The sequence below is a fragment of the Mastigoproctus giganteus genome, chromosome 13 (assembly GCF_048544385.1).
Source record: "Mastigoproctus giganteus isolate SK-2022 chromosome 13, ASM4854438v1, whole genome shotgun sequence".
In the NCBI taxonomy this organism is placed as follows: Eukaryota; Metazoa; Arthropoda; class Arachnida; order Uropygi; family Thelyphonidae; genus Mastigoproctus; species Mastigoproctus giganteus.
In genome coordinates, this window is record NC_143587.1 from 4,871,340 (window position 1) to 4,895,212 (window position 23,873).

General features: G+C 38.2%; 1 protein-coding gene across 1 annotated transcript; it reads left to right on the forward strand.

The window, feature by feature from the left end:
- On the forward strand, window positions 1–22,774 carry LOC150075727 (uncharacterized). Its single transcript, XM_090387852.1, has 4 exons — window positions 1–88; window positions 8,922–8,981; window positions 10,426–10,461; window positions 22,491–22,774. The coding sequence occupies exons 1-4, from the start codon at window positions 1–3 to the stop codon at window positions 22,664–22,666; spliced, it is 360 nt and encodes a 119-aa protein (XP_090243978.1). The 3' UTR covers window positions 22,667–22,774.
- The last annotated feature ends 1,099 nt before the right edge of the window (window positions 22,775–23,873 follow it).

Genomic DNA, 23,873 nt, shown 5'->3' on the forward strand with positions numbered 1-23,873 from the left:
ATGGGACCGCAGACGTGGCAACACCTGAGAACGCTACTGGTAGCAGTCGTGCTGACCCTGACCTGGGCCATCGTGGTCGATAGCGGAGGTAAGAAAACTTTATTTCTCCTTCTTTCTCTCCTCAACTAGCTGTTATACAGATAGGAAGACAGAAACAGAAGGCCAAAAAAAAGCTTTTTCGAGTAATGAAGAAACACGTGTTAGGGCATTAGAAATTAAACAAGAAACTCTTCAGTGTCTTAATATGTAAAAAGTAAATTCTCACTCGCCTTGATCAATAGCAGTTACGTCAATATTGGCGGAATGTAATCCAACTTCTCATACGTGAATGTCGTCCTAGTACAGTAACGGTTCTGCAGATCCAATCTCTTGCGCTCATATTTTCTCTTCAGAATGGAAATTTTAGCTAACAACGATCTTCACAGTTACTCCTTACTTCGAAGCATTTTATGTTATGCAAGCCTGCATCTATCACTTTCAATTTCAAACAGCAAAAATTAATTGAAATACATATATAATATTTTTCTGAAATCACTTTGTGAACAGCGGCAATATAATCGCTTAAACGCGAGACAACATGGTGACAGTTTTACATCGCGTGCACACAGTCAAAGTTCTGTTAACGTATTTGCAACAGCAGAATGCATATTATTATTATTATTTACTTTTAAAATTAAAATAAAACGGGCAAGAACTCCCCCAATCACTCTATTCGTTGCCTTTTTACATTCTTTCTGCTCAAACGTTTTTGATATTTTAACGTCATTTCAGTTGTAATAAGAATTCGTTTATCAAATAAAAATAGCGAAAACTGTGGTTGAACTTGGACTGTCTTAAAGTCCCGATATTAGGGAAAGTTTTGCCAAGAGGAGTCAATGTAAAATTAAGTGCGCGCGATTCTTACTGACCGATTTTTATCTCGGATTAACACCAGATTTTTCATCCGTGGCCTATCAGCTTGAGAAATGGAAAATCGACTTTTCATTCTTAAAGAATATTTTCTAAATATTCAGTATCTGCGTCTTCAATATGCTCTTAATTTAATATTTACAAGGCAACATCAGGAGGGATTTTCATAAGAACAAATCTACGCACCATCATAAAAGCAAACATTTTTACAATTTTTAAACCTATAAACGTCGTTACAGCTGGATTACGGACACAGACACCCTTTGCCTATAATTAATAGGTGATTAATAGGGTGATTTGCAACTGAATAAAGCGATGAATCCTTGCACTAAGTGAATACTAACGCCTTAGTTACTGATCTGTTACCAAGACAACTCGAATTCTGTCATAAATCTGAAATCCTACACCTTCTACTGACCTTAAAGATTTGAATAATAAGGATAAACTTAGGGAAATCAAAAATATTGATTTAGAATGACTTCGAGATCAATATTTAGGGCTCTTAAACTTTTTTGCTCATATCCAGCCAGTTCCTAAAAAGGGTGACAAATTCCTCCCATCATATTATCGTCCCATCGCGATTACTTCTACTCTTTCTAATGTAATGGAGAAATAAATTAACCGCCAACTCTTAAACTACCTAGAAACCTTCCGTCTGATCAACGATCGCCAGTATGGATTCCGTCAGTGTCCATCCACTGGTGATATTCTGGCTTATATTACCCATTTATGGACAAATTCAATGGAAAAGTTCGGTGAAACACAAGCAGTTGCTCTTGACATCTCAAAGGCTTTCGATCGTGTTTGGCATTAAGGTCTCCTAAACAAGCTTCCATCTTATGGTTTGCCAACTGTTTTTTGTAATTGGTTATCCAGTTTTCTCTCTGATCGCTCACTGAGGGTGATGGTAGATGGCTGTCAGTCTTCTAACTTCTCCACTAATGCTGGTGTCCCCCAAGATTCAGTTCTTTCCCCCACTCTTTTCCTCTTGTATATTAATGACCTTCGTCCATTGGCTGGAAATCCTATCCATAGTTCTGCTGATGATACCACATTGCATTCCACTTTTCATTTTGAGAAACCTTGCCCTGCTCAATCGGCTTCAATTTCCCGAATATCTCCTACCAATTCCTTAAATGCAGATCTCCAGGTAATTCTCCAGTAGGGCATAGACAACTTAGTTGATTTCAAACCTTGTAAAACTCAGTCTTGTCTTATATCTCGCAAAAAGGATTCTTCTGCTCCTATGCTCATATTTGGTGACACTTCGATTTCTAGGCAAAATGATATATCTCTTTTGGGAATTACCCTGACTTCTATCCTCTCTTGGCACAATCACATTACAAATATTGCTTCTTCTGCATCTAAAAAACTTTGTTTTCTCTTTCGCTCTCGGCGTGACTTTTCTTCCAAACAGCTGCTCACCCTGTATAAATCGCAAATCCGCCCTACCATGGAATACTGTTCCCACATCTGGGGTGGTGTCCCCAAAACCTCTCTCAGGCTTCTTGATTCCGTTCAGAAGAGGGCAGTTAGGTTAATTAATGATTCATCTCTAACAGAGTCTCTCCACTCGCTTTCTCATAGACGTACTGATTCTGCTGCATGTCTCTTCTACAGATACTTCCATGGGCACTGTTCTTCTGAATTGGCTTCTATAATTCCCGCTCTCCCTTTCTTTCAAAACAGTCCGAAGCCAACATCCTTTTACTGTCTAACTTCAAACTCACAGAAGCAGCTTTTCAACTTCCTGGTTTATTCATTCAACTGCCGTTTTCTGGAACAACCTTCCTTCATACGTATTTCCTGAAAATTACAGAAGTTCAAGTCCAGTGTCAACAAATATCTTCTTTCGTCTTCTCAACCTCCAACCCAAGCACGGTACTAAGTACTATAGGTTCTAATGCCTCTCGTGTTTGGGGTTTATATTAAAAAAAAAAAAAACTGAGAACCCGGATCTTTCCAAAAGGTGCTAACTGATCTAGATCGTTATATTATAGCCATGGAAGTCCAAAGATGCCTCAAGGACTGAAAGATACCAGATTTTAAAATTTTCCAGATTTTAGAGAGGTATAGTTATGGGTTATCATATTCTGTGATGTTAATTTTAAATTAATGCCTAATAGAGTGAAGTAAAACTGGTCACTAGTTCAAGTAAGCGCCATATGAACAGCCATGTAATTGCAACAGCAGTTCGCGCTAAGTTACGAAGTTTACTTAATAATCGATAACACAAAAGAGAAAATTTCAAAGATATGATAGTCGCTATCATACAATGTCTTTACAGCTGTTCTTTCAGATGCTTATAGGACAACATATCGTACACTGAATGGCTGCTCACATCGAACAACATCTTTACAGCTGTTTTGTCAATGTTTGCAGGATATCATAGTTGCCCAATCTTACAAAGAGAGAAATGTCACCGTTCTTTTGTGTGAATTCTTGCATTTTTTGCACGGAAAACTAAAATGAGATCGTTGGTACGAGCGCCAAATTTCTTTCTTAGTATTTCCAGATTCTAGAATGTTATTTTTTTTTATTGTAAAAAATGCAGAATTTTACGGTGTTTACTGCGCTAATAAGATTCTAGCAAGTTAGTTTTATCTTTAAATGAAGACGCAAAAGAAAAAGCAAAACGGCAACCTCAATTTTGTTAGAAAAGACCTTGTGAACTTTGTAAGAAAAGACCAATTGAAGAAGTTAACACGTGGAAGGATTTTAAACAGTATTACAATAAAGGCTTGCATTCCACAGAATCAGCTAATCTGTTCTAATTCTGAAAATGACTTGAGTAGCGCAGTCCAAGCAAGTTTTTAAGTTGTGTTCCCAAAAACACTCCAGTATAACCACAGTCGAACTAATCAAATTCACATTGACTGGTTGTGCTGATCGCGCAGTAATGGAAGACATAACCATCTGCTTATCGCACAATGAGCAGACGCGTAATATCCCTCCAGCGGTAAAATTGTTAAATCACAAGTGGGAAAATGAAATCCGTGCAGCGTTTGTCTCGACTGAAGTAATTGGAAGTTTACTTTGTTGCTTGTAAATATTTATACGAGATCAACCATCAACCAATGAGTAATGCGCGAGGACTCATTTGTATGCAGGTATCGTCGCTACAAAATGATTTATACCGCCAATATATCATCCGTAATATGTCACCAGGTCATTACTGAATCGTCGTGGGGCTAAACGCGAAGTCAGCAACTGAGACGCGATACTCGACATGATTTAAATTTTATTGTAGACAAAAGAAAGAAGCCATCACGATTTCACTAGTTTCTTAAATGTAATTTTAATATAGAACTGAGGGGGCTGCGCTCGCTTATTTTGATAAAATAAAATAAAATACTTCCAGACGCTTTCGACACTGTGTGAGTCTCTTCCTCAGCTATGAATACATAAATACGTTACATATGGAAATCAAGAATGATACCGCGTGGTCGTGTTAGATAAACATAGCGTGTACCATGCCTAAACAGAAGCTTGTTTTACCACAGTAAAACAAGCTTATATTACGTATTTTAGTATTTGTTACGTATTACCACGTAATCCGCATCTCTCTTCTCCCATTGGCTGAATAAATATCAATAGCAGGAAAATTATTTTAACGCAAAAAAAGATATTAAAATCTACAGCTAAAAGTAACTGGACACCAGCAGGTTTCAAAGAACCCTTTACTCATTCGATATTTAATAAGACTTGGAACCAGATTTTGATAACAGGAAGTCAGTATTTTGGTCCATTCCTCCTTCACGCAATGGAAAATTCAGCTGCAATCGGGCCAGGCCAACACGCCCGAAGCCGATGTCCCAATTCGATGTTTATTGTAGTTGTTGTAATGGCAAGAACACACGTTATAATAATCTACGAGTCCCGATTAGGCTCAACTCCTTCCGTCCATCTACTGTATTTCTTTGATCTCCTTACTTCTAGCGTGTCCTCGCGAGTAGCACAGTGTTTACAATCATCGTCCTCACTACACCTGGTGAAAAAGACCCGAGTTCGAATCTCGTCATTGACACAAGGAACTTTATGGGCTCTTTACACTTCGTGGCTGAATTAGTTGGTATCAGACGAGGATAGCAAGGATTTTTCTACCCAAAACTCAGGTTTTCGGAAGAAATCGTCCAGCAAAGCAACCACGGAATACACGATATTTATGAACACAATACACGTGGGGGAATTAGGTTATTATCGAGCATGTATTGCTGACAAGAACTAGGACCCCTGCTGCGTATAGACCAAAGTTTCACTGGTGAGTTTTATCGGCTGCTCTTAGTAGACCATGTCACCGTGCCAAGTTTCATTTTTCCCCGGACAGAAATAGGAATTTCCAAGACGATAATGCGCCATGTCATTGGGCCCACGCTATGCACAAGTGGTTTGAGGGAATACAATGAAGATATCATCCATCTTGATCAATCTCCAAATGGCCTCAATCCATTTGAACACCTGTGGAATGGTTTGGAACGGGAAATGAAGTGTATGGACACGCAACTTTCATGTATCCGGACTCTGTAGAATCATTGTAGGCATCATTGCTGCAGATCCCTACAGACATCTGGTGGAGTCAATGCCTAGGCGAATAGCGGCTGTCATCCGTGCAAACTGTGGTCCAACACGGAATTAGGTAGGTACTCCTAATTCAGTGAGATCACTCAATGTGTGTTTTGTTGACGTTTCGGGATTTTAGACGCATCAGCGAATCAGACTATATTCTGCCGTACATATAACGTCTGTAAAATGCGTGTTCTGTGGTCGATTTTCATGTCTGTGGGATGAAAAACAGTTGTAGTTTTCACTTCCCAAGTTTCCGGGAGGAAAAAACCACGCAATTCGAGACATACTAACTAGGTCAGGTTGCAAACAATGTCCATGAAAATTTCTCGCGTTGTTGACGGGATTCGATCACGGCCTTTTCCATCCGGCTTGAGAAGGATGGTGCTTATATGCACTGAGTATATTAAATTAATTCAAATAAAGTAAATTTAAACCATTTCCCACACCATCTTTCCAAAAAGCCAAAGAATGGCTGGTTCAATTGAAACACAAATTTTCAATGGCCAAGTGATTTTATATTAGTTAATTAATTAATGTTTTTTTTTTCTGTTTTGTCAAATAATTAATATTTTATAAATGACACTTCTTTTTGTTCCGACATCTATAGGTGATACTTGCAAAACTTATCTCGAAATTGTTAGCTCCATTCAAGAAGATATTAATTAATAATCAGTCTCTTACAAGGTCTCTCCACTCTTTGTGCCCTAGACGTTTCTGTTTCTTCTGCATGCCTCTTCTATAAATACTTCCATAGGCACGCTTCCTCCGAACTGGCATCTATAGTTCCTCACTCTCTTCCAAACCAGTTCAAATACATGTTATAAATGGTCAGCATTCAGTTACTCTCCATATTTTCTATTCCTCGTTTATCCATTCTACTTCCGTTCTTTGAAAATTATAATCTACAAAAATTCAAGTATAATGTCAAGTGTAAATTCAGATGCGGTACCTTCTCTCTTCTCTTCTCAACCTACAACCCATGCACGGTATTAAGTATTATTGGTGTTAACTTTCGCGTTTGAGGGTTCATTAAAAATACCATTCAGATAACAGCAATTATGGTCAGAAAAATTAATTCGGTAGAACCAACTGGTACCCAACAAGGCATTTCAGAACGCACAACTCACTGTGCCTTGTCACGATTACGGTAGCGCACACCATCAGACCAGTTTCCTTCTGTTAGCAAAACATGCTGTTGTAGTGGGCCCGAGAATATTAATATCGGATAATGGAGGATTTGAAAAACATTGCTTGAACTGATGAATCCAGTTTTCTGCTATTTCAAGCTGAAGGAAGGAAAGAAGGACAAAAATAGTTGAAAATAGCGGGCAACCCATTCTTCCTGGCACCACCAGCATAAGTACTTTGGATATGCGGGAGTTCAACAGGAAATTGTTTCTGACCAAGCACACCTTTCCATGTCTGCGATGTATCCAACTATGAATGGGTTCTTCCAGTAGGGAATTCACTTATGTTTCTGAACTGCTTTCAGAAACATAAGTGAATTCAGTTTACTGCAGTGGCCTCCTGAGTCATCAGATCTCAATCCAATTGCGCACTTGTGGGATCAGTTGGTAGGATCGCCGTCCTCCTACACTGGATTCGAGTCCCGTCGATGATGGGAGGATTTTTTACAATATGGCTGAGTTAGTCGGTCTCAAGCGAGGGTAGCATGGTTTTTCTCCCGAAAACTGGGATTTTAAATAAATAAATTTTCTGTTTATACTCTTGGACGACCAAACGGCCAGAGGAGTTCACAAGGTAGAGAGAATACAAGAAACAGCACCGTATTCAGTAGTCACGGGCTTGAACATCGGTCACTCAAGGCACGTCTACTTATGCACCCGCGCGCCTGACCACAAGGCTACGGCAGCCAATAAACCGAAAATCGACCTCAGAACACACGCAATTTACAGACAATATACACGGAGCACAAACAATCTAACAACTATGTGAAGCAGTTGAGTGAACATGGATCGGCATTCCTATGGGATGCTTTTACAGATTATTGAATCCATAATATGAAGAATTTAGGCCATTCTGAGGACTGAAGGGAAAAGGGGAAACTCGCTATTATGTTCCTAATAAAGTGGCCATCTGAGTAAATTGTCAAAAGCATTTATGTATTTGAGTAATTTAAATTAAATATACTAAAATAATTCTTTATATCAACTGAACTCCCCTCATTACATATAACATGTACAGTAAACCCTCGCTAATCTGGTTTAATTGGGGGAGAGGTCATCCGGATTAGTGAAGCAAAAGAACAAAAACTTAGAACACAAATAAATGGAAATTTTTAATAAATAAAATATAGGTGGTGCTGATGAAAATAAATAAAAAATATCACTGTAAAGGCCTTTACTTAAAAACTATAAAAAGATAATACATTTATCCATCGATAGATGGATAAATGTATTGCTATTTTATACATTTATCAGGTGGCGCTGGCGTCGCACTCCAACGCCACTTGATGGTTGCTCTGAATATCACTTAAATACAGATTCTTCCAGCGATATTTCTTTTGGCTTTTTTAATGTCTGTTTATTTGATTTATCAATCACTGCTTTTATCACTTCCCACATCGAATTTTAAAGCAAATGTCTTTATAGATTCTTTTTGGTTTTTAATATATGACTCAGCCTGTTGGCCAATACCAAATCCTTAAGCAATTTTATTTTCCAGGAACGCAATTTTCAAGTTGTTCTATCACTTTGAGCTTGATAATATAGTTAAAGTAACGTGTTTTCTTTTTATTCCACTTTTCCATTCTTTAGGACCGATAATTATATAAAATATGTTAACTTATGTACATATGTTTAAAGAAGTATGCAAATGAAGCGATATTAAGCAATAAAAACTCAAAGTCAACAAAATGAACAACACGCAAGACAATATAATGAATATTCCATCTCTCTCTCTCTCTCTCTCTCTCTCTCTCTCTCTCTCTCTCTCTCTGCACAGTCAGAGTGATTTATCTAATGATTTATCAAATGTGAGCAGAATTGTTCATATTTCGATCCGGATTAACTGTAACCGGATTAGCGAGGGTTTACTGTATATAACATGTCTTTTAACAAATAATCATCCTGATACCTGTCAAAGTATATGCCTCTTATTATTTACCCTGGCGCATTATAACTTCAGTCGTTTTTTTCGACTGAGGTTATAATGGATTGGATTGGATTAAAACCCCAATCCAATCCAATCCAATCACTCTAATTGTATTATTAGTATTGTCTCTGTATTTGGTTTATGATGCATGCAACTTATCAAGAATTTTAGCGATGTTCCATATGCATTGTCTCTTAGTATGTACATAATTGTTTAATATTATGTGAATAACATATCGTGTTTTATTAACTATAAATTAATTTGTTATTATTACCATTATTATTATTACTATTATTAATAACTGACAGGCTTGGCCCAATATCTTGATGTAGGTGCTAACCTGTCAGGATCTCTAGTTTCTGTGAAACGCCAGACCAAACAAGCAGTGAAGGGTATGTTGCAAATTGTATTTATACCTCTGCAATAAAGAATATTTCTTTATTTTTTTAAAAACATGAAAATTGGATTTAAATATAAAAACCACGTAATCAGAATAGAAAATCCAGAGAAAGTTGTGAAACATTGGCATTCCTCTCCCCTTCTAACATTTAATAGGAAAGACAAAATTTATTTGGTCTACTGAATCAAATGCCAAGTTTCAAAGAGGCGGAGAACGTTTTGATCTTTTTTTGAAGTTTTCACTGTCCTGTTTGCATTTTAGTAATAGAGACTGAAAGAGTAGAATTGGACCAGTAATTCCTATATGCTATCTTTTAGTTAAAATGGAAAAAAATGTTTGGATACAGTAAGTATACTTTATGATACTTCGAGGTCACTGTAGAAACGTCTTGAGTGCTGTAGGTAGAACACCACCGGTTTATCAGGAACAGGTTTCAATACTGATTCCATTCGTTGAATTCCCAGTGTCTCCAATATTCTTATAACTGCAATTTTCTTAAATGACATCGAAGAAGAGATATAGAACGTGATATCAAAATTTACAGATGGCGTCAAGAGAGAGAGAAATTGAGTAATGACCAAGCAGTGTCTCTTCACGCCAACTTGGATAAGTTTCAAGGATGTCAGAAAGTTTTTTTAACTCAAGATCTTGCACTTTGGAATAGCAAATTAACCAAAACCCCAAACCACACACACACACACACACACACACACACACACACACACACACACACACACACACACACACACACACACACACACACACACACACACACACACATCTGGCGGGGTTGAACTAAGGACATAGAGAAAAAGAGGGATTTGGGACTTACGGTATGGTCGGACATCATAAAGTTCTCCCAGCAGCGGAAAGAGGCCCATGGTGTCCTATCGATGGTTTATCGAAAATTTGTATAGATAAGGAGGTCATAATCCTATTTTATAGTATAATGCTGCTAATTGGGTAATGACTAAGGATGTACAAGGGATACTGTGTCCAAGTATGGAGAACACATCTAAAAATAATGATAAGTTTCTTATAAAGAGTCCAAAGGCAAGGTAACCTTCTTGGTGAGATCCGCAGAAGGACAACGGCATGAGAAAATACTAGCTACAGAGTTTTAACTAGGCACCTTAAAGGAGAAGTCCCAATTGATATATTACGACACTAAGAATAAAAAGTAAAATGAAAGCGAAATTTTCACTATTATACAGACTAGGAGCCATAAAGAAGAAAAAATCAAACTCAACCCTGCATTATATCGTTAATAATAATACGAATATTTAAGTTGATACACAGAAATTCTCGAAAACGGTATGCAGCGATACGAGAAATAAATATTTGAACATAGAAATATTAATATTTAATATTTTAATTTTAATTTCCATTATTTATTAACACAGAATATGAATAACAAATGTATCTTTATTTCATAGGCAGCTGTCAACAGTATGGTCACTCTTGTCTAGGAGGTAAGAAATATTGTTCTAATAGTTGTGTTATTCTAATTTTATTATAATAACATATTCATATTCAATAATAACATATTCATATTCAATAATAACATAATCATATTCGATGTTCTTTTCTGTAATACGGGAAAAGGTAGCGAATTTTTTCACGAGCAAATACCATTCAATGAATCATCGCCTGTTTAATCCAGTGGGGAAAGCTGTTCCAGAAAACGGAACAGTGCCCATGGAAGTATCTGTAGAAAAGGCATGCAGCAGAAACAGAACGTCTTTGAGACAGAGAGTGGAGAGACTCTGTAAGAGATGGGTCATTAATTAACCTAACTGCCCTCTTCTGAATGGAGTCTAGAATCCTGAGAGAGGTACAGCCCCAGATGTGGGAACGAAATTCCATGGTAGGGTGGGTTTGAGATTTGTACAGAGTGAGTATCTGTTTAGAAGAAAAGTAACGCCGAGAATGAAATGGAAACCCCAGATTTTTAGATGCAGAGGAAGCAATATTTATGATGTGTTTATGTGAATGGAGATTAGAAGTAAGGGTAATCACTAATGGAGATATATGCTCTTCTCTGGAAATCTGAAGGTGATCAAAAATAAGCGCATAACAGCAAAAGAATTCTTTTTTTGCGAGATATGATAGGACTGAATTACCTGGAGATCAACATTTAAAAAATTGGTATTCGATAATCGAGAACTTGAAGCTGATTGTGTAGAGCAAGGTTTCTGAAAATCGAAGGTGGAATGCAATGTGCTATCATCAACAAAACTGTGAACAGGATTTACAGTTAATGGAAGAAGGTCATTAATAAACAAGAGTGGGAGAAAGAACTGGAACCTTGAGGAATACCTGAATAAGTGGAGACGTTAGAAAGCAGAGAACCGTCTACCATCACCTGTAGTGAGCGGGTAATGAGCAAAAAGCTGTATACTAAATTACAAAAAAAAAAAAAAACGATCGGCAATTCATAAGATGGAAGCTAATTGCCAAACACAATCGAAGCATTTGAAATGTCAAGAGCAACTGCTTGAGTTTTCAAACTTTTTCCATTGAATATGTTCACAGATGGGTAACATATCGACACTGACGGAATCCATGTTGGTGATCACTGATGGACGTTTACGAGTTATCGGTTAATGGATTTCTCCATTACTTTAGAATGAGTAGAATTAAGCTCAAAGAGACGATAATTGGATGGGAGGGATTTTTCATCCTTTCTAGGAACTGGTCTGATATTAGCAAATTTCCAAGCAGAAGAAAAAACACCAGTGGAATAAGTGTAAAATGGGGAAACAGAACAGGAGTAAGCTGAGGAGCACAGCTTTTCAGAACAAGTGTAGAAATATCTGATGGTATTTCTCAATAAAATTGTTCAAAATTCTTCTGAGATCCTTTTGATGGATCTTTTTGACCACAGAAGAGTACATGAGTACCTCTCATGAGCCCGTCTCAGGCGAGGATAGCATGATTTTTTCTCAGGTTTTTTTTGTCCAGCAGACAGAAAATCGACCACATGACATAAGGAATTTACAGACTTTTTATATACGGTGTAATATGGCCCAACCAACACAATCACTTTTCACAATCACCTCAAAATTGTAACATGATTCTCTTTCAGTTGCTTTATTTGCCGCCATGACAGTTTTTCTTTGTCTAATTTTATCATCACTGGTAGCGTTTGAACCAGATGGAGGATAACAACCAAACTATTTTCTGCCCAATGCTAGTTATCATATTTATTTATTTTTATCACTGCTATTATTGAAGGTATGGCTGAAGCAGTAGTGGAACTAGAACCTGAGCGGGAAGCAGAGTGGTTATAATCAGTGAAGCAAAGTGGCTATAAGCAGAGTAGTGAATATTGGATTTCAAGATGGCTAAACCGCATTCGAGGGCTGCCGTTCACTATATCCCGATCTACACTACACGCCAACAACCTTGACGAGGAGCTTCCAAGATACCTTGGAAGCTCTGTGTCCTATGAAAAAATATCGTCACTCCATTGAAATTGCTGACCAGAAGAGTTCATGTACCCGACATATATGAAATTGTTACAGGTCCCAGATCGCGTCACAGAAGCAGAAAAAATTCTCCGTTTCCCTTTAGGATGAAAGTCTATAATCTTGCCTGCCTGAAATGTTTCCAGCAAACACCTTTAAACTTTTTAATGAACTTGAAATCGACCCATGACGGCAAATAAAGCAACTGAAAACACGGTGAAATATGGTTGGTTTAGCCATATTACACCGTGTATAAAAAATAAGACATACAAAAAAGCAGTCTAGGAGAACCTTTATCGCAGCTTTGAGTGATCCACGCCTAAACCATTATGGAATGTCTAGCAAGACAAAACCAACTGTATATCCTAACTTGATCCGAGGAATCAGTGACGTTCATTTTCCATTTCTAGAACTCTTCCATCAAAAGTCCAGTATATCAAAAGTCCAGTATATCAAATTCCATAGATTTATGTAAATATCGAATAACAATTGAAAATATTTGTAAATATTTCTGTACATCAATTCTGTTATTGTATATATTTTGTAAGTACTCTTTTTGCACCTTTCTAGCTTGAATGCTGTTCAGGGGATGATTGTAAAAAAGCAATAAACTAAATCGGCTCACATCTAGTGAGTATGGGCTTAGCAAACCCAGGGTCCTGAGCTGGATATCATCATTCTTCTCTTTCTTGGTGATTCCTCTCTCTGTTTCTCAGGGTAACTTGGGGAATTTTTTTGGCTACCTCAGGCTTCCTTGCACCATATGGCTAATATGGTGCAAGGATGGTGCAAAGATGGAAAAGGGCAGATTCGAATACCGTCAATAATGCGAGGAAATTTTATAGAATTTTTTTCATTGGTATGTTAGTCGGTCTTAGACTTGGTCAGAAAGATTCTTCCCTAAGAAACGCGGGTTTTTCGTCCAGAAAAACAGGCAAATCGATAATCGAACACATGTAATGTATGGATATAATACCTATGAGCTTATTAATTCGGACTTCAGCGGTCCTGACAGTTTTAAGACAGTAGCGGTATTGGAACCGTTTCCAAAACAGAACTCCTTATTGAAGATTTGATGGTGGAGAGAAAGAAGACACAGACACAGAGAAGGTGACTCCTCCCAGTTTCTAGGAAGATTTCAGGGTCTGAATAGTAAAGAAAACTTCCTGGTTGAGGTGATTCTTTGCTCAAAGCGCGAACGGACACAAATACGAGATCAGAAGTGAATACTAAACAGACAAAACTCATGCTGGTAATTAAAGCCAAAGAGGACACCGAATTGGATCGAATGATGCTGTAAAACAGAAGGTCTTGGGAAAAAAATTCATTTCACAGATTAACGATGTAAACGTTAAAACGTAAGAAAAATCAGGGAGAGAAGGATAATCATTGAAATCGCGACAAGAAATAGCCTGGTAAAAAAATCTTGTGAAAGTATTGGAGATTTCGGCTTGAGAGTGCAGATTCCAAAGAAGACAGAGGGCCTGGTATGTTTGATGTTGACAGTTCGCTGTTGAAAGAAAAAAACTCTGGATGAAATTCATGCCAGAAACTTGAGCGAGTTATTAAAGGAATATGCAGCCAAAGAAACCAAAGTACATTTTTTTCTGCCAGCGCCAAAACCAAAGATAATCTCAACTATATAACCGAGGCATAATTGGAGTTCAGAAAATAAATAAAACAGATTATTCATAGGAGGAATATACACAGGAAGAATTTCATAGCTGAAACACTTCCGGTGTCTGGGGTATGGCGATGTGTCAAAACTGTGCTAAAAAATAATCCAAAATCCAGTAGGCACTGCGCAGAATTCGAGCATCTATTCAAAGACTGCCTTAACAAGTCTCGAATTCCGCAATGTATTCATGTTAAATCATCCCACAAAAGCAACAACCACTCAGTTCGAGATTTCAGCTGACTGGTAATGGAACTGGTAAAAGAGAAAAAATATCATCTGGCACAACATTAATAATTCAAACGGAAAGGAATTCCTTTTGAATAACTAATGTTAAGGAGCCTCACTGCTTTAAGAGCAGGATAAAGGAATGCTCCATCTCATATAAAATTGTCGAAATATTACACATGGATTGCTACCCAGCGATCACCATCTGCTAACTCAGATCTGTGGTTACCAGAGTTAATTTCTCTCTGCTCCTCTTACGTGGCTTGCGCCACTGTCGAAGGCAAGGTTAGTATTGCCTTATTCTCATAAATTTATTTCCAGTGCAGCCATGAAATGCTAACTGACTATTCGTAACGTTGCTGGCTCTCCGATGACTTACAGCTCCCCAGTGGGAGAATCAAAAATCGACTGCATATTTCAAGTGAAATAAATATATAAAAGTGAAGAAAATGTAAAGTCGGACCGTTTCAAAACGTTGTCATTAATTTGTAGAGATTTGTTCTTTCTAAATCACGCTCATAAAATTAAAAGTATGGTATTACTTAAAAAAACAAGTTAGTTAGAGCAGTGCGTTCCATTTCAGGCGCGTTAGCAAATAGTAACGATTCATGATTTATAATAAAAAAAGAAAAAACCGACGACTTTTTTACGAGAACCGAGAACATTTCATATCTGCGATATTGCCCATTTATTGCTCCAACCAGCGCATGACCACAAACAAACATAACAGCCACTGCTTCAGCTGTATGCGGATAGCCTATGTCATATGTATGAAAAAAAATTGCACTATATATATTTTTTTTTTAATTCGCTGGGTGAATCAAATTATTTGATTATTCACCCAGTGAATAATTAAACAATTTGCAACACATTAAAATGTTTTTTTCAACTTTTGTACAGTATTTACTCTTCTACATGAACAGAACAAAATGTTTTTCATAAATATTTTACTGTGGACAGTGTCGCCTAAGGAGAATTTTTCATATAATAGGTATCCTAGCAGCAAATTCCGAATATCCAATAAAAATCGAAATACCAACTTACAGAGCAGCACATTGTGCAAATTATTCATGCCTATAAAAACACGGGTTGGACCACATCACTTCATTCCCGTTTTTTGGCTTGCTCAGTGGGATGGTCACATTTCCAGTACTCAGGATGGCAAGTCATAGTTGTTTAGATGATTCTTTGAGATGGCGGGCAGCAGCAAACGGTGGCACATTCGCTTAATGTGTTACCCAATGTCGTCTTGGCACTATGGAAGCAGTTTCAGGAGACAGGAACCGTTACAAGAATAGTTAGCTAAGGTTGCCCGAGGGCTACGTCAGCTAGAATAGACTGATATCTGGCTCTAACAACAAGAAACACGGAACTCTACGAATTCTTGTCATCAACTGTCTCTTGAGGCTGCTGCGGCCACAAGTGAAAACATTTCCAACCGGACTCTATTACGAAGGCTCATTTCAAGTAGACTCAACGCAAGGAATCCAGCGCTTTGTATCCTATTAATCCCAAACCACCGCAGAGCTCGTCGAAATTGGTGCCATGAACAGTGACTTGGAGCCTGACAAATGGGGTACAGTTCTGTTCTCTGGTGAGCCCTGTTTTAGCCTACAAACAGATTTTAGTTATTTCATCTACAGATAACGAGGAATGCGGTACCATCCCCTCCAACATCAGAGAAAGGGACACTTATGGTGGAACCGTCGTGTGGGACGGAATAATGATCAACGGCCGCACCCTTTCATATTTTTGATAGAGGTACCGGGAACAGATTCTCGCACCCTATGTGAGATTTTTTTCGGTGTGCAGTTGGCCCAGATTTTCTTTTCATGCACGCCAACGCCACTGTACATAGAGTTCGACTGGTGGAGGAATATCTTAAAAACAGAAGATATCCAACGACTGCGGTGGCCAGCAATCACCAGACTTAAATTTGATCGAAGATGTGTGGAGTGCCCTTGGGCTTCGCATTGCACGTCGACGCCGAACTCCTCGGTCACTTGGTGAACTAAAGTCTGCGCTGGTGAAAGAATGGAATTTGTTGCCACAGAATCTTATAGACACCGTTATATTGATCATGGTTCGCCGTTATAAGGCCTGTTTATCTGTTGGAGGAATCATACGCAGCACTGATATCATGTGACCATATTTTCTAACATCTTGTATCGACTTCTGTAATGAAATCTTTCTGGAAATTCTTATACAACGCTATAAAATTAACAGCACACGTTTTTTACGTGTTCTGTTAATTTTGTCGTGCAGTGTACTTTTATCGCCTAAAATTCCTTCCCTTGGTTCCTCGTGTATAATTGGCGGACGGTCACATCTGAACAAACGATGAAACCTTGGTTCCATCAGTTCGTATCGGCATCAAAAAAAGTGAATGAAGTAATCCATTAGCAGGTAAATTTTATGTGCTCCCCTACATTGTATGGCTTGTAATAATGCTAATTAGATTCTTTCCCGATCCCTCAACGGATAATTTAGAGCGATCTTTTCAAATTAAAAGAGAAAGTAATGTAACCTAATAGTTTCACTAACGATCATCATATTTAATGCATCTCAATCTATTTGAGTTACGCCATTTTGTTTTACCAGCAAGCCGCCTAACAGGCGTCTCTTGAATTACTCATCGCTCCTTTTACTTCAGGGGTATTTCGTAATATTTCTCGAAGAATTTTTTATTTTAATAATTAATGATGTTTATTGAAGACAATTGTAAATAATATAATTCACAATGTTAAGGTCACCCGATCGTCAATATAACTTTCCATGACCTTTGCGATCCTTCTAAAACAATTAAAATAATTGTTTCACGAGAAGTGAATTTCCCACGTGTACTCCAATATAATCAAATGACCATTAAATAATTTTATAAATTATTTCTTATGATTACATTAGATGTGTGTGTTAAGTGAAAATGCAACTAAAAGGCATGAGAACAAATGGGCCTGTTGTACTGGGATCCATGGTGAAATGAAATAATGGTAACGTATAAATCCAGTAAAATATCTTTAATTATAAAAATTTAGGCTTCAGTATATTGAGAAAGAGAGAGAGAGAGAAAATCTTTATTGCAACTAAATTAATACAATGTACATATGTAGATTTAAGTGAAGTTGCAATTGCCCCGTCACGGCCAACGGCCAGGGGCTCACATCAGAATAGATAATGCACATGGATAATAGATAATGCTCACATCAGGATATATGATGGATGATGCACATTCTAAAATTGAAGATGCAACTTGTAAACATGTCATTACACTTCCTCACATTACACAGTATTTACAAGTGACATCGTACGGTTATATTTACAATAAAATTTACAATAAAAATATCTTCTTTACAATTTTATTTCTCTCTCTCTCTCTCTCTCTCTCTCTCTCAAATTCAAAAATAACCTCAAGATCTCTGCTTGGTGACTAGTGGAATGGGAGATCCATGGATTTGGAGGTTCGGAGGGGTTGGATATGATTTTACGGAAAATATCATATATGCAAATTTTGTTGGATTAATTTTTAAGGAACATTCCAAGACATATGTAGTCCAATTCTGTGGGCTGTTGTTGATGGTAGCACATGCGGATTGTCGGTCGTGGGGGAAAGAGGAACTTCAGATTGTCAGCATAACTGCATGATGCTTTGGTCACTTGGCGGTTTACTAGAGGAAAACCGTGTTTCCACGCGCATGATTTAAGTTTGAATTCACACACCGGGTAGAAAAGGTTTGAGTTTGATTCAATCTCAAGCTTTTTCCTCCTGGTGTGGGAAGACCGTGATAATAACATTGTGCAACTGGCGAGAGAAACTTATTTATCTGCAGTAATGACAAAGTATAGTTATAAACTATGGATTTCATGTATTACATTTTAGCAAAAGCATAAGCCTCAGGCTTCCTTGCACAGTATGGTTAATAATAATAATAATAATTACTATTATTATTATTATTTCTCCCTGATGATGTGTTCCAACCTGTGACGGGTGCTACTACAAAGTACACAAGGTAGTTATTATGTCTGGTGTTACTGTTGGTCGAGGAACTCTCTGACTGTCCTATAGGTGTTCAATATTACAACTTTCTGGAGTTCCTTGTAGGTGTTCCCTATTGCTGCTAGACAGTTATGTAGGGTCTTTGACACCATACCGATCGTTGACACGATGATCGGGATGGGCGTTACTTGTTGCATATGCCACATCTCTTTGATCTCCTGTCTTAGATTCGTGTACTTCTGATCTTTTCCTCATGGGTTTGCTGGAGATTGCTATGTTGTTGCACCGCTATGTCCATCTGATATTAGCCTTTTCTTTCTTGTCGACAAGAGTTATGTCCGGTCAGTTGTGCGGGACTGTATTGTCCGTTCTTATGGCGCGATCCCAGTACAGCTTATGGGTTGGGATCTCTAGTACTGCCTGGGGTTCGTACTTGTAATACGGTACACTCTCTTTGATTAACTGGTATTTCTTCACTAGCTTCTGATGGATTATCCTGTCTACTTGATCGTGTCTACGAGTGTATTCCTTCTAGGTGATCCACCTTGCATCCTGCGGTGATGTGTTGGATCGTTTCTGAGGCCAGGTGACATCGTCGAAATGTGTCATTTGCTACTCCGAGCTCCTCTGCGATGTATTTTCTATAGTTCCTGGTGTCAATTACTAGGTCTTGGATGGCGAGCATAAATCCTTCAAACTCTGGAAGAGCGTCCAGCTCGTGAGCCGTGCATTGGAAGCCATTATATCTATATGGTCTTATGGAGGTCATTGTAGTGTCTACCATGGTGTGTATTCTTTGCCCATCTTTCTATCTTCGTTTGAGTCGTCAGATGGGAGGTTGAGTAGGGTATGCCGCTTATTTATCTTCCTTATGGCCTGGTAGAGTGCTGCTGTGTTTTTCTGGAAATAATCCTTGAAGTTAGCTATCGCTTTTTCTTCTGTTGCTCGAGGAGGTCTATCAGGCCCATTTCTCCCTCTTTCCGAGCTATTGTCAGTCTCTCCACGGTTGACTTCCGTTGGTGTTGGCGGCTCTTTGTCATCATTGTCCTTGTCTTTCTCATTATATCCTCCAGCTCGGTGTTAGTCCAATATATCATCCTGAAGGAGTACGTTAGCACTGGGACTGCGTAGATGTTTATTTCTTTAACTGTGCTCCCTCCGTTCAGCTTTGCTTTGAGCAGGCTTTTGAGTGTCTGATGGCATTTTTCAGTTAGGCAGGCCTTGATCTCCTTGTGCTGTAACTGCTGAGCTTGCATCATCCCCAAGTATTTGTTGGTCTCTCCCCCTGTCATGGACAATTTCTGCCCATTAATTTCCCTTGATGCATTCCATGGGTCTTGCATTTGTCTGGATCATACACCATCCTGATATTATTGCTGAATTCTTTGGTGATCCGGAGTAGTTGCTGGAGTGGCTTCTCGGTTGCCGCGTAGAGCTTGATGTCATCCATATACATCAGGTGGGACAGGGTGTACAAGTTTTTCCTTCTCTCTTTGAGGTTATATCCATACTTGCTGTTGTTGAGCGTGGTGGATAGCGGGGTGAGTGACAGACAGAATCACAGTGGGGCTCAGGACATTTCCCTGAACGGTTCCTCTCCTGATGGGGATCGATCTGTTTGTGATTCTCTCGACATTGGTGGTCGTACTCCATTTTGCTATGGTTGCTTTTTTCGCTGACTTTGTAGATCCTTCAGCGTCTCTATTAGCCAACTCTGAGGTATGGAGTCGGAGGCCTTGCGTTAATCGATGTAAGCTGTGTACATGTTATGACGCTTCTTGTAGGTTTGCTCTATAACTATGGCATCAATGGTTAGTTGTGCTTTGCATCCTTTCTGCTGTTTGGCCATGATGTTCTGGCTCTCCGAGTGGTCTGATATCTTCTTGGTTATGCAGCTGGTCAGGATCTTGTATCGTTGGGAGACAGGTGTTCGGCTGTATTTCTATTATTATTATTATTATTATTATTATTATACAGACCGATCACCTATCTTCCAACACTGTACACGATCCTGACCAGCTGCATAACTAAGAAGAAGATATCAGACCACTTGGAGGGCCAAAGCATCAGGCCGAGCAGCAAAATAGATAAGCAAAGGATGCAAAGAACAATTGACTATTGCCGCTGTAGTTATGGAGCAAGCCTACAAGAAGCGCCACAATCTGAACCCGACTACCGCAAAGCCTTCGACTCCGTGTTCCATAGCTGGATGATAGACACACTGAAGAACTACAAATTCAACCCGACATTGATATGCTTTCTAGGAATAAGCATAGCGAAATGAAAAACCACCATCATGATCGAAAACATCACGACCAAACCGATCCGCACAAGAAGAAATCTTCCACAGAGAGAGAGAGAGATGCCCCGAACCCACTATGGTTCTGTCTATCACTCAACCTACTGTCCACCATCTGCTCAATAACAGCAAGTAAGTACATGCTGTTATTGAGCATGGTGGGTTCGGTAAGTACGTACTGTTATTGAGCATTATTGAGCATACATATATACAATACACACACACACACATATATATATATATATATATATATATATGTATAAACTTAAGTGAGAATAATGATAAAAAAATAAATAAAAATAAAAAATAAAAATTAAATAAAAATACCAGCAGCATGGCAAGACAGAAGAGCGAAAATTGTAAAATTATACATAACGATCAAACCAACAGGGAGGGAAGAGAATAAAATTATTGCAGCAGAAACTCTGGAAGATAATTTAGAAGTCTAAAAATAGGAAGATAATAAAATATAATCAATTAAATTTTGAATAGCCAATTAAATGAAATTTAACGGCGCCCCCTCTGACGGGCACCAGGTCCAAATTTATGTGAAATATCACAAGCAGAGATGTGAACAACTACAATAAAATAAAATAAAACAAAAACAGAAATAGAGTGACCATTATGCCCCATCTCGACAGAGGACCACAAGGCCAATAATGGTGAGGGAATCGCTGCATTTCGATCGCTAGACAAATCGCCGGAAAGGCGAATCGATCGAAAGATCGACTCGATCTTTCGAATCGATCTCAAACCTTTTCTACCCGGTGTGTGAATGTTTTGCCTATATAATCTGGTTAAGATTACTTTTGTCAGTGGTGTGGCTTTGTATTTGAGTGCTTGTATCTGTTCCATTTTTAATTTTCGCTGCATCAGGACCACCGCTATTCAAGTCCTCTGCATTGGCAGTTCGATCTGGGGATCGGATGGCTGACTGATCTTTCGATCGATTCGCCTTTGCGGCGATTTGTCTAGCGATCGAAATGCAGCGTTTCCCTGACCATTATTGGCCTTGTGGGCCTCTGTCGAAATGGGGCGTGATGGTCAGTCTATTTCTGTTTTTGTTTTATTTTATTTTATTGTAGTTGTTCACATCTCTGCTCGTGATATTTCACATAAATTTGGACCTGGTGCCCGTCAGAGGGGGCGCCGTTAAATTTCATTTAATTGGCTATTCAAAATTTAATTGATTATATTTTATTATCTTCCTATTTAGACTTCTAAATTATCTTCGAGAGTTTCTGCTGCAGTAATTTTATTCTCTTCCCTCCCTGTTGGTTTGATCGTTATGTATAATTTTACAATTTTCGCTCTTCTTTCTTGCCATGCTGCTGGCATTTTTATTTATTTTTTATTTTTTTATTCTCACTTAAGTTTATATCTCAAGCGTCATGTAGAGGAAAATGCTTTTTGCTCCTCTGATGTATGCTTTACCCCTTTTTTATGTAAGATTCAGTTTTCGATTATTTCAAACATTATTCAAATATATATATATATATATATATATATATATATAAAAAGATAAACTAAATATCAAAAATTTTAAACTGAATTCGGAGAAACAGTATTCTTAACAAAACGTATCCTATGTATTACTGATTTTCCAAAATCGCAGTTTCATTCAAGTGAAAATGCGATTTAACATTCAGCTTACAAAAAAAAAAAAAAACCAAAAAAACCATTAGATGTGAAAAATATGTAGAGGAGATAAGACATCTCCATTCCTTTACTTTTATTACTTTCTGTCCAGTACTTGTAATATTGCGTAGCTATTTATTGGCTGTCAGCACCTTTAAACTGCGCAGAGATAAAGTATGCGTTTTTCTTTCTTGCAGGACATGGGAAGAGAACGGACCCCCAGCAGCCTCCTTACCCTCTACAATACATTCTCCAAGCGCTTAGATCGCGAGATCGCTTCCCAATGATGTACGACCCCTCTCCGTCAAAAAACAGCGAAGCTCAGGAATTACTGGACATCCTTGCAGCGCTGCAGGAAAAACGGAAGAAATAGTTTCGATGGGTCTCTTTCTCCGAGCACCTTCTCCAAACTCAATCCGAGAGATCCCCGTTTGCTTTACAAGTATAAAACAGACACACGCTGTTACCCCTTTGATTTTTATGTGACCATTTGAACTAAGGTGCGATTAATTAAAGAAATGATGCCGATGTTTAGTTGGGAAAATGCTTTCGTTTATGAATCCATTAAATTCTGCATTTGACAAAGAAGTAAAAACCGCAATCATCCTCAGCCAGCTTTATTGACTCTCTCTTAAAAATAAATATAAATAAAGTCTAATCATGAAATGTTTGTCAATGATTTCCAAAACGTTGTATGAAAACAGAAGACAAATTAAATTTGAACAGAATCTGAAATACTATAAAATTCTTTTCGCTAATGGCGACATTAATCTTCCACCATGTCGAAATTTACGTCTCCTTACAGTACAAATTAGAGCAGCGCGGCAGTACAAGAAAAGTTGCTGTTGTGATAAAGGAAAGTGGGAGGAGAGTAATTACATATGGCCATTACTCATCGGTTGGGGTTCGAACACGGTTCAGTGCTCACTTCTTTGCTGTTTCTAATATTTATTAATGATATTGATGTATGAATTTCAAATTTAATGTCTACGTCTACTAATGACAGAAAGGTCGGCAGGCTGGTTAATGACATTAATAAGGATATGGTACGTCCGCGAGATCTAGATAAATTACAAGCGTCAGTCCATGCCGCTTTGTCCATAAAAGGACTGAAGACAACAAAGTTGAAACATAATTTATTAAACAAACACTGGAAAGCTTCTATACATTTTCTGTTTCCACATTGTTTATCAATAATTTTTGCCATCGTTCTAATCCAAGTCACACGTGCGTCTGGTATAAGGATATACTCTGCTCTAAGCCAGCCTCTGTCATATTAGGGTCACCCGGATAAGGTGGGCCGAACATGATAGTGTTCTGGTCTCTGGTCGATTTGGCTTGTGCTAGACGAAAAATCGACTTTCCGAGGCAGCGAAAACTTTCTATCCTCGCTTGAGACTGACTAACTCAGCCACGGAGTAAAAGAGCCCATAAATTTTTTTTTGCGTCGATGAGATTCGAACCCCAGACTTTTCCATCCGGTATAGAGAGGGTGGTGATTATATCCACTGTGTTACCGCAAACACAGCAGACCTGCCGTTTTTCAGCTCCTCATCACACAAAAGAAATGTTTTCCAAGA

Excerpts from the sequence above, each read along its gene's own strand:
- LOC150075727 (XM_090387852.1), top strand. The coding sequence starts at position 1 with ATGGGACCGCAGACGTGGCAACACCTGAGAACGCTACTGGTAGCAGTC. Across the intron at positions 8,982-10,425 it reads GACCAAACAAGCAGTGAAGG|GCAGCTGTCAACAGTATGGT; the intron begins GTATGTTGCAAA and ends TTTATTTCATAG. Across the intron at positions 10,462-22,490 it reads TGGTCACTCTTGTCTAGGAG|GACATGGGAAGAGAACGGAC; the intron begins GTAAGAAATATT and ends TCTTTCTTGCAG.